At 44.1% G+C, this 9,984-nt stretch overlaps 1 protein-coding gene across 1 annotated transcript in view; it reads left to right on the forward strand.

Moving 5' to 3' along the window:
* The window catches only part of LOC141601795 (uncharacterized), a 35,116-nt gene extending 25,132 nt beyond the window's left edge, over nt 1-9,984 (forward strand). The window contains exon 3 of the mRNA XM_074422097.1: nt 9,970-9,984. Within this exon, the coding sequence (XP_074278198.1) occupies nt 9,970-9,984 (15 nt within the window). The remainder of the gene's footprint in view (nt 1-9,969) is intronic.

A 9,984-nucleotide genomic window follows, 5' to 3' on the forward strand; every position in this document is an offset into this window, starting at 1 on the left:
AGCTGGGGGCTGAGTCCTCATCAGCAGGTCAACTCCCTACCATTTAGATCCACATCAAAGATGACAAACCCTCCTATTAAGAGAGGCAATGGAAACCAAAAATAGAGGATAACATACCTCAATCGGGTACCAAGCAAGCCTCGACAACCGGAAGGTGTCGTAGTCAACGCCCCGCAGCAACAGCTCCTCACATCCCTGACCGTGAAGGTGCTCCTCAACCTCGTCAGGGGTCGACTCCTGGAACAACACCCTAGGCGGGTCAACCGGCGCGACGAAAGTCTCGGTAAAGCACTGGCGAACCAAACGCTCGCCCAAGTACCAAACCGGCTCAATCGCCGTCTCCAAGTACCGACGCAGGGAGCTGCGAGGCCGCAAACGCTCCCTGATGGCAGCCGGTACACCCGTGTAGTGCTCCCAAGGCCGCCCACTAAACTGCATTCAAAACAAAGCTATTCAGTTAACTGGGGGGCTTCATAAGCTACTTAATCATCCTATCTCTATCTACCTCTATAAAGGAGAAGGGGAGCAGAGCAAGAACTTACATCAGCAACCCGAAGCTTGTTCACGCAACGCCTACAGTCCTCGTAAGTCGACTTAGTCGACTTCTTCTGAGCCACCGTCCAACCCCTCACAGCAGGGTAAGCCGAGGGAACACCGTCTGTAGTCCCCGGACGCAGAGGGGTGAAGTAAGCATACAACCAAGCCTGTAATCAAAAACAGCAAACACAAATCAGCCAATTTCTCAAAAATTGCCAAAATCAAAAAAAAAAAAAACCACCACAAAAAAAATCGTACCTCAAAGATGAGGCCGGGACCAACCAAAGCAGGAGCACTACCCACTCCCACTGTCTCCGGACGCACCGCCGTGTGCAAGTACCGGGTGAAACTCGCCAAAGCTGGCGTAACCTAGTAAAAGCGACCCAAAGTGTCAAGGTCGGTGAGGAGAGGAAGCACCTTGGTCGACAAGCGCTTACCCTTGTCACCAAAGTACGTGGCACCCAGGAAATACCACAACCACAGTCGCGCCTCCTTCGCGTCGGCCTCAACCTCTGCCTCCGGACTCGCCAACGGCGCCAGAGTAGCACCTGCCACCCTCCCAGTGAAGTGGTCCTTCACATACGAACTCGCGATCAAGTACGGAGTGACGTCGGAAGGCTCCGGCAAAGCAGTACCGATCAAAGCAGTGACCGCAGGAGAAGACACTCTCTCCGGCGTCTCGGTAAACTCAATGGGAAGCTCGCCACAGGGAAGGCCGGATACCATGGCAAAGTCCTCTAAAGTCACGCCGACCTCCCCAAACTCCATGTGAAATGACGACGTCATATCCCAACACCGATCCAACATAGCGCGGATCAAACACAGGTTCGCCCTAATCGAAGACCTGTGAATGTCCCGCCAAGCGGCCACCAACGGCCCAAAAGCCGACCTCTCTATCAACGCCCTCGACCCGGCTAGAAGAACGTCGTAGAAACCCAAGCAAGTAGAAAAGCCCGAGAAAGTCCTCATGGTGCCAATCTCCTGAAATCAAAAACAGACAACGTCAGAATGCCTATTTTGGCCCGACACTTCAAAAATGACAAAATTCAATCGAGGAACATGACTCACCAAGCCCTCGTGAGCGCGGTAGGAAAGGTGTCGGTCCAGTCGAAGCAACAACTGGCTACCGTCAAAACCCTCGGCCCACTCAGGCGCCGCCCGTAAACGCAACCCCCGCGGGGCCGTAACTCGCCTGGCTGTCCAACTCGCGACGTTAGCATCGTCCTTGGCTGTCTCCACTCTCCGTCTCTTATGGTCGCGAGACTCGACGTGGTGGGTAGGGCCCAACTCAACGACCCTGTAGACATCCCGTAACGACCGCCTAGTCGCCCGAGGACGATGCTCCCTCGAAGAAACCCTCCTCCCAAAGGTACCAGCCTCAGACCCAGTCTGAGCTCTCCCAGTGGCAGTAGCCCCAACAACGGGCATCCCACGCTCCTCGACGGCCCCTGTGGCCCCAACAGTCTGCTCGGGAGGTCCCCCCTCCTTGGTGAAGTCCTCCACAACCACGGCGGGCGTGCTAACCGGAGTGCTAATCGGGCCCGCCCCGAACAACTCCTCTAGAGTCGCAGCAACGGACCCGGCCTGCCCCGAACACTCTCCTACAAACAAAAAACGTCAACCGGAATTTCGGCATTACGACGGCATGAAATGGATAAATTCAAAAAAAAAAAAAAACCTGCAATGCAAAACAAGGGCAATCCCGCCCAAAGTCCAACCAAACAAAACCATTCACAAAAAAAACAAACACAAAAACGACTCGCCCCTCTTTTCAAGCAAAAGACGAGTCAAAATCACAAAAACGGCATTTCAAGACCCATACAAGGTCCGCCTACAAACCAAAATACATTCCCGACACAATTGGGTATTTTTCTACGGCTCAAAAAGGCAATTCATACGCTAATTTGAGCCCAAACCGGCCAAAAATTCGAAAACGACCGCAAAAAGGCAAACGTGATTTTATCACGCCTCAAAACGACCTAAATTACCAATAAGGTCCATTTCAAGGCAAACTGACTCAATTCAAGCCCAAACAGGCGCTTATTTGGTCAGACGTAAGACCGTCACAAAGAGCAAAAATCCAAATTTTGCCCACAAATATCCAACGAAGGTCCATAAATGGCGAATACGGGTTTTCCCAACTACAATGCAACCTAGTGGGACCCACTACCCAAGCAAATAAACTTGGCATTGCAAAATGAGACGGTTTCTCGCCTCACTCACGTTTTTCGAACATAGGGAGCGGGAACGGGGACGAAAATGCAAACTAAAAGCACCCCTATACTCCTAAACAGGTTTCTAACCTAATGCAAGCATCAATTTCACTCGAAATAGGCTCAATTAAAAACGCCCAATTCGATTTTCTAGGGTAAAATTCGCCCTAATTCAATCAAGCTAAAGATCAACAAATTTGAATGGATTCAAGAGGAAATACTTACCTTGAGATGACATTGTTGATAGTGGCACGAGTAGAAGCTAGCAAAGGTCTTTCAAATGGCGATTTTTGCGGGTTTTTGTGTCGAAAGGAAGAAGATGAAGTGAGGTTGATATGCGGACCAACCTCGCGTCTTTTACAGAAAAATACGGAAGCCTCTTTGGTTCGCCAGGTGGCTCGCGCCTAAACCCGGCCTCCCCTTTGATCTTTCAGCGGATTTTGGGCTTTAGCCCAATTTCCCATGATAAACTTCAAGTTTTCATTCGACGATATATAAGGTCGTCATTTTTCTCGAAAACAAATAGTGAAAACTTAAATTCACTATTTTCGAAAGCTTTAGACGACGGCACATAAACCGTCTCTCCAATCGAATAGTGAAAATTTAAATTCACTATTTTCGAAAATTTTCAAGCAAACGGCGATCAAAACCGCCAATTTCAAAAATAATGGTGAAATCAAAATTCACCATTGCCCTTCAAAATTTCAAAAAAATAATAATAGCGAAAATTCAAAAACCGCTATTACTCCAAATATTAAGCGACGACAATTAAAACCGTCATTTTCAAGATAATAGTTGGGAATTGAATTCCACTATTCTCATTAAATGTCAACGGCGGCACGTAAACCGTCAGTTCAATTAATAGTGAAGATTCCAAATTCACTATTTCCATCAAATGTCAACGGCGGCATATAAACCGTCACTTCAAAACGCAATAGCAAACTCAAATTTGCTATTTTCCTTCAAAATTAAAACAAACGGCGATCAAAACCGCCACTTCAAGTTCAAAGAAGAACGGCGAATGGTGAAGATGCCAAATTCACTATTCTTTCAAATTCCAGCAGGGGGCTTCCTCGCGGAACCCGCTCATTCCAAAAACAGTGATAGTGAAAATCCATACTCACTATTCCCGCAGCGGCATCACGAGTTCGCTAATTTCAAAACAAGCCCATTCGACGCGGCTACTCCCATGGTCCATTAACCGACCGTACCCTTGGTTGGCGAGCCTTTATCCGCAACCTTTCAAGGACAGATCCCGAAGATGCCTCGGGTATATTTCCTTACAATGGCTGGCGAGCCTTTGTCCGCAACCTTCCAAGGGCAGATCCCGAAGATGCCTCGGGTACATTTCCTTGTCGTGGCTGGCGAGCCTTTGTCCGAAACCTTCCAAGGGCAGATCCCGATGATGCCTCGGGTACATTTCCTTGTCGTGGCTGGTGAGCCTTTGTCCGCAACCCTCCAAGGACAGATCCCGAAGATGCCTCGGGTACATTTCATTACCATCAGCTGGCAAGCCTTTGTCCGCAACCTTCCAAGGGCAGATCCCAAAGATGCCTTGGGTACATTTCCTTGTCGTGGCTGGAGAGCCTTTGTCCACAACCTTTCAAGGACAGATCCCGAAGATGCCTCAGGTACATTTCCTTACAATGGCTGGCGAGCCTTTGTCCGCAACCTTCCAAGGGCAGATCCCGAAGATGCCTCGGGTACATTTCCTTGTCTTGGCTGGCGAGCCTTTGCCCGCAATCCTCCAAGGACAGATTCCGAAGATGCCTCGGGTACATTTCCTTACCATTGGCTGGCGAGCCTTTGTCCGCAACCTTTCAAGGACAGATCCCGAAGATGCCTCGGGTACATTTCCTTACAATGACTGGCGAGCCTTTGTCCGCAACCTTCCAAGGGCAGATCCTGAAGATGCCTCAGGTACATTTCCTTACTATCAGCTGGCGAGCCTTTATCTGCAAACGTGCGAAGACATATCCGAAGATGCCTCAGGTATGACTCCTTCTTATGGCTGGCAAGCCTTTGTACGTAGTCTAACGGACTTTAAACGACCCGCACAGAGAGTCGACAGACTCTAAACTGTTCCTGACGATAGGTCCTTTGCTCTTACCCTCGAGTCGCCTTGGCGTCGCCTTTCCCGACGGCAGATCCTTGGCTCGAATCGTTTCGAGCCGCCTCGACGTCGCTTGGGTCTCTAGGTTGTAATCTTCGATTGACCTAGGGGCTCTACTTTGACTTTCGCCCTGTCCAAGCCTCAATCAAAGTGGGGGCTCTATAGATACCCAGTATTTGTTGAGACTCCAACAAACACCCGATGATAATCGGACTACAACATGTTTTGGAATCGCGGCGTTTGATCGAAAGTTTGTGTACAACTTTACGTCGGAAAACATAAAACGATTTCAAAAATAAAACATCTCAAAACATTTTAAAAATACCTGGAGTGTTTAATGCACGACGACGGGGTCGTAATGAGACTAACTAGAGTCAAAACCGGCACCGGACCAAAAACCGACTCAAAAATTCAAATCCCGACTCCAACAACGAGTCAAACCGAGTCAACCACCAAAAACAAAACATTTCAAACTTTCTACCTTATGTTTTCCCGGATTCATGAATGGTCAAGTACCAAACATGTGACTACAAAACCTAGGATAGAACAAATCATGATTGCGTTTGTTGTGAAAGTGACAACACAACTCGAAGAACCGCGACGTGGCTCGCACCTCTTTGAGCAGCCCAGGTGGTCACGTTGCTCAAAACTCACACAACCACTCATTTCTCTATAAATACCCCTAAAATGCCACCCATTTATGACTTACGCGAGTGTCCGCCCCCTCTTTTCTCCCTTAAAATTCTCGACTCGACTTCTTAAGTCACAACTCGACGTGTATTTACGACCTACCGATCGTAAACACGAGCCTTACACATTGTTTGGTACCGTCATCGTGCATTAAACCACTTGACCGACCATTTCGACCACTACACCATCACTAAAGCTTAAAACACTCTTTTTACTTACCAAAACGGTTTTAAACCGAGTTTTTTCCGATCAAACGAGTTATTACACTTACGTCGGTCACTCGCCATAACCAAACATGTAAGTATGAGGGTGTAAAAATCCTCTTTTATTATGTTTTCATTCGTTTCATGACTATAACATGCTAAAACATGCATAACATGAACCAAAACATGGAATAAACGAGCCAAAACTATTTTTTTGGTCTGAGGCAGAAGCCCCTTAGGTCGCCAACTAGCCCCGCCTAAATGGGGTATTCAGACCAGAGATCAACCGTGTTTGTTCTCGTTATTTCCCTTAATCCATTTTTCATATTTGTAATCGGTTTTCACCATTTCAAGTATTTTCGAACCATTGTTATTTTATTTCACATGTTTTAACCATAAAGCATTTTTCACCCTTGGTTCCCCATACCATGACGGTTAAATCCGTGTTTCGGTGATAATATTTGGTTAATGACATTTAGAAGGTATTTTAAAGCCTTTTATTTCATTTCTTTACATTTTCAAACAAACATATTAGTCACCAACACAATGTAATCCTTGGTTCTACATACCATGCTGGATTTTAACTCGGGTACGATGACGAGTATCGACTAATAACATTCAAATGGACTTAAAACAATTAGTCCATAATCATTTTCATAACTATTCATGTCAAGTTTGTCAATCCAACCCGACACCGAATATTATCAAAATAATGATGATTATTCGAGTCTAATTCTTCAAATCAACAAATGCGGTCTAAACGACCCCTTCAAATCAAACCGGGTTCAAATACCCATTTTCAACACGTTTTATAACGTTTTCTAAAAGGTCAGAACACGACACATAAAGCGTGGGCTAACCCGCGCCTAAACAGGCTCTCCATTTCTCATTTTCAAAACCAGAGGGAGGCCCCTTACACCGCTGGCTCGCGCCTCATATAGTCGTCTGGTACAGGGCCTGTTCCCTTCCAGCATTAGTCTAGGACGATCCCGACTCCGGTTAACCCGGATATAGGACGGATCAGATGACTATTTGATTATCCAAAACCATATTTGCAAAATGCCTTACTAAGACAAATGGATCATGTTATGCACCCTAAACCTAATACGGTAAATGGATGTTTAATTTCCGTCTTGCATGCAAATCAACAATTAATCCAACTCGACATCTTATACTTGATACTTGGATTAAATCAACCGACTTAGAAAGCTCTTACATGTTAGGTTTAAATTATTGGATGCGGATTCATGCAATTAAACCGTTTTATCAACTTTTGCATTCAACCAACCAAGATTGATCAGTAGAGGCCGCTAACGCGGGCGAGCTTGGGTGTCTGATTAAAGGGCTTCCCAATACGTACCTTCACCTCTTACTCAGAAACTTTGGATAGTGGACGACCTTATCCACGGCGTACGAGAGTCATTCTAGAGATAGGATGCTAAAGAGGGACGATTTCCTTATCTTTAGTACCTATGTCAAACGCTGCTTTGTGCTTCGATTTGACCGAGGTATAAAGTGGAATTCGAACGGGTTCCAGGCATCCCACAAATGCTTGGTGGCGACTCCAAACATCTCTAATCGTTTCGAGACCCTTACCGAGACGAAACCGACCGATCTAAAACGATCCGGTCGAAAGCATTTTTACGCCGCCGAGCGTGGCTTTCAAAAAGACCGCTATACGTCCACAGATTGGCCTGGCGTGTAGGTGGCTATGTCCATACTTACTTATTGTTCAAGCTTTATTATTGGGTAATTGAAGATTATTGGGTTATTATTTGAAGATTTGACAACTCTTCATGAGTTAATCAAGTTTTCTTCTATTATTCTTTCATTTCCATTGGTTCATCTTAAGTTTGGTATAATTCCTTTACTCTTTACTGTTTATTGGTTATTTCTTCACTCTCTTATCATGTTTATACTTGTTGTGATGATTGACACTATTAATAACATGTCTTCCATGATAATGAGTTAGTAGTTACTTAACTAAGATTAGTGAGGGATTAGGGGAGTTAATAATGGGATAAATTTATTCTTAACTAGTTCATATGAATGCTTGCTTATTGTTTTTCAACTTATGCACATGTTATGTTTTATGAAATGCTAGACTATGAAATCTTGCATTTTTTACCTATCTCTCATCTTTTTAATGAGGCTTGTAAGATATAAACTAACTCAAGCCTTATTAGACCATGCATTGAGTTGAATAGGGAAAACCCAAGTCGACTTTTAGGTGTTGTAAAGTCTTAACCGACTCGGCTCCGAGATGTAAGTTTTCCAAGGATTTTGTTTATCATGCATGTAGTTTAATAGGAAGAATTAAGTCGACTTGTAGCAGTTGTACAGTTACAAATGACTCGTCTCCGGGACCCAAATCTTCTTATGAATTATTTGACATGAACTAACTTAATTCCAACAATAATAAAATTGCTTGCATCTATATAACTCATTTATGCTATCTTACCATGATTCCCTTATGATTCCATGACATCCTAGTATCATTTGCTATTTGCTTACATCTTTATTTGCTTTATTGCTTGTTTTACTTTATTGCTTTCATTAATATAGAATCAATCAATTCCAATCAATTGTGACAACCCTAAGTGTAACTACGATTAGATTGAACAATTTGAGTACCCCCGCCCCGTGGATCGACCCCGACTTGCTAGCTATGCTAGTAGTTGGGTATAAATGTGATTGATGGCAGACAACGACACGCTCCATCATTTATATCTTACAAGTCTTGTTGAATAGATAAGAGATGGGTAAAAAATGCAAGGATTCATAGGCTCACATTTTATCAAACACAACATGTGCATAGGTTAACACTACAACAAACAAGCAATAATATGATAACATATTAGATTAAGTATGCATCTACCCACATGTTAAAGTTCCCTAATCCCCCATTAGTCATAGTTAAGTAACTACTCACTCATTATCATGAAAGACATGTTATCAATGGTGTCAATCATTACAATAAGTATAAACATGAATAAAGAGTGAAGAAATAATCAATAAAGAGTAGAGAGTAAAGAAATTATACCAAACTTAAGATGAACAATTGGAAATAAAAGAATAATAGAAGAAAACTTGATTGATTGATGAAGAGTTTTCAATTCTCCAATAATAACCCAATAATCTTCAATTATCCAATAATAAACTTGAACAATAATTAAGGAAAGATTAATGTGGAATGATTGAGATTAATCTATTCTAATCTACTCCTAATCTAATCTAAGGAAGGTTTGCCTCCACTAAGAGGGCCTTGTCCTTTGATTATTACAAATGGAGTATATATAGTGGTACATCATTAGGTTAAGCAAGGGTAGATTAGTAAATAACATTCTTAAGTGTTGAATAGAGCGTTGCAAGTCCCGAGGGAAATGCGCGGATCATGTAGTAACTCCTAAGAAGATCCGTGCGTCCTGGCTTGAAGTACGGTTGATCCTGTAAGGGGATCCGCTCGGATTGGTTGCGGGACGCTCGAATTCTCAGCTAAGACATGCGGCTTGGTGTTGGGACGCTCGGATTCTATACTGAAACGCTCGTCCAGAGCTTGGGATGCACGGATCCTGGGACAGGGTTCCATCTCCTTGCTTCTAAGTTTATGATCCTCCTATATACTCTTTATTCCTTCATCCTCGGTCATCATTCTTGCTTCCTCTTCATACTAGTTCATCCAAGATCGTGAACAAGCTTCCGAATATGCGCGAGAGATGGGAATTCCGCCACATTATCTTCTTTTCTACAAGACATATACAATGCAATAGGAAAGCAAAATAGGAATAAATTGACGGATAAAATGGTCATGAAATGCTATATTAGTATGAAAAATGGGTTCAATTAGAGGACTAAATGTGCGCAATTAAGAGTCAGATCAGTTATTGTATAATTGACTTAAGTGTTGTGGTGGTTTAATCATATGTTTATCTCTATGGTTGATTGTATTTCTTGGTATTGGCATGATTATCCGTATTGTGGTTTTTGGTTGTAATTGTATGTGGTTCGCGAGGTGCGCCCTCGGCTGAGTGGAGTCATTTACGGGAATGACTTTACGCCCTTCAATCGCCCCTTGTGGTTCCCGCCGCAAGGGGGATGTGCACATTAATGATCATTGGGTTATTCGGTCTACGATTTTAAGCGGGGCTTAGGTGGCAAGGCTGCGGTCCCCACTGGCAGAGTGGAATACCTGTTGCCATGGGTATTTTGGTAGGTCTACACACTTTAG

Source organism: Silene latifolia, chromosome 9, assembly GCF_048544455.1.
Source record: "Silene latifolia isolate original U9 population chromosome 9, ASM4854445v1, whole genome shotgun sequence".
Classification (NCBI taxonomy): Eukaryota; Viridiplantae; Streptophyta; class Magnoliopsida; order Caryophyllales; family Caryophyllaceae; genus Silene; species Silene latifolia.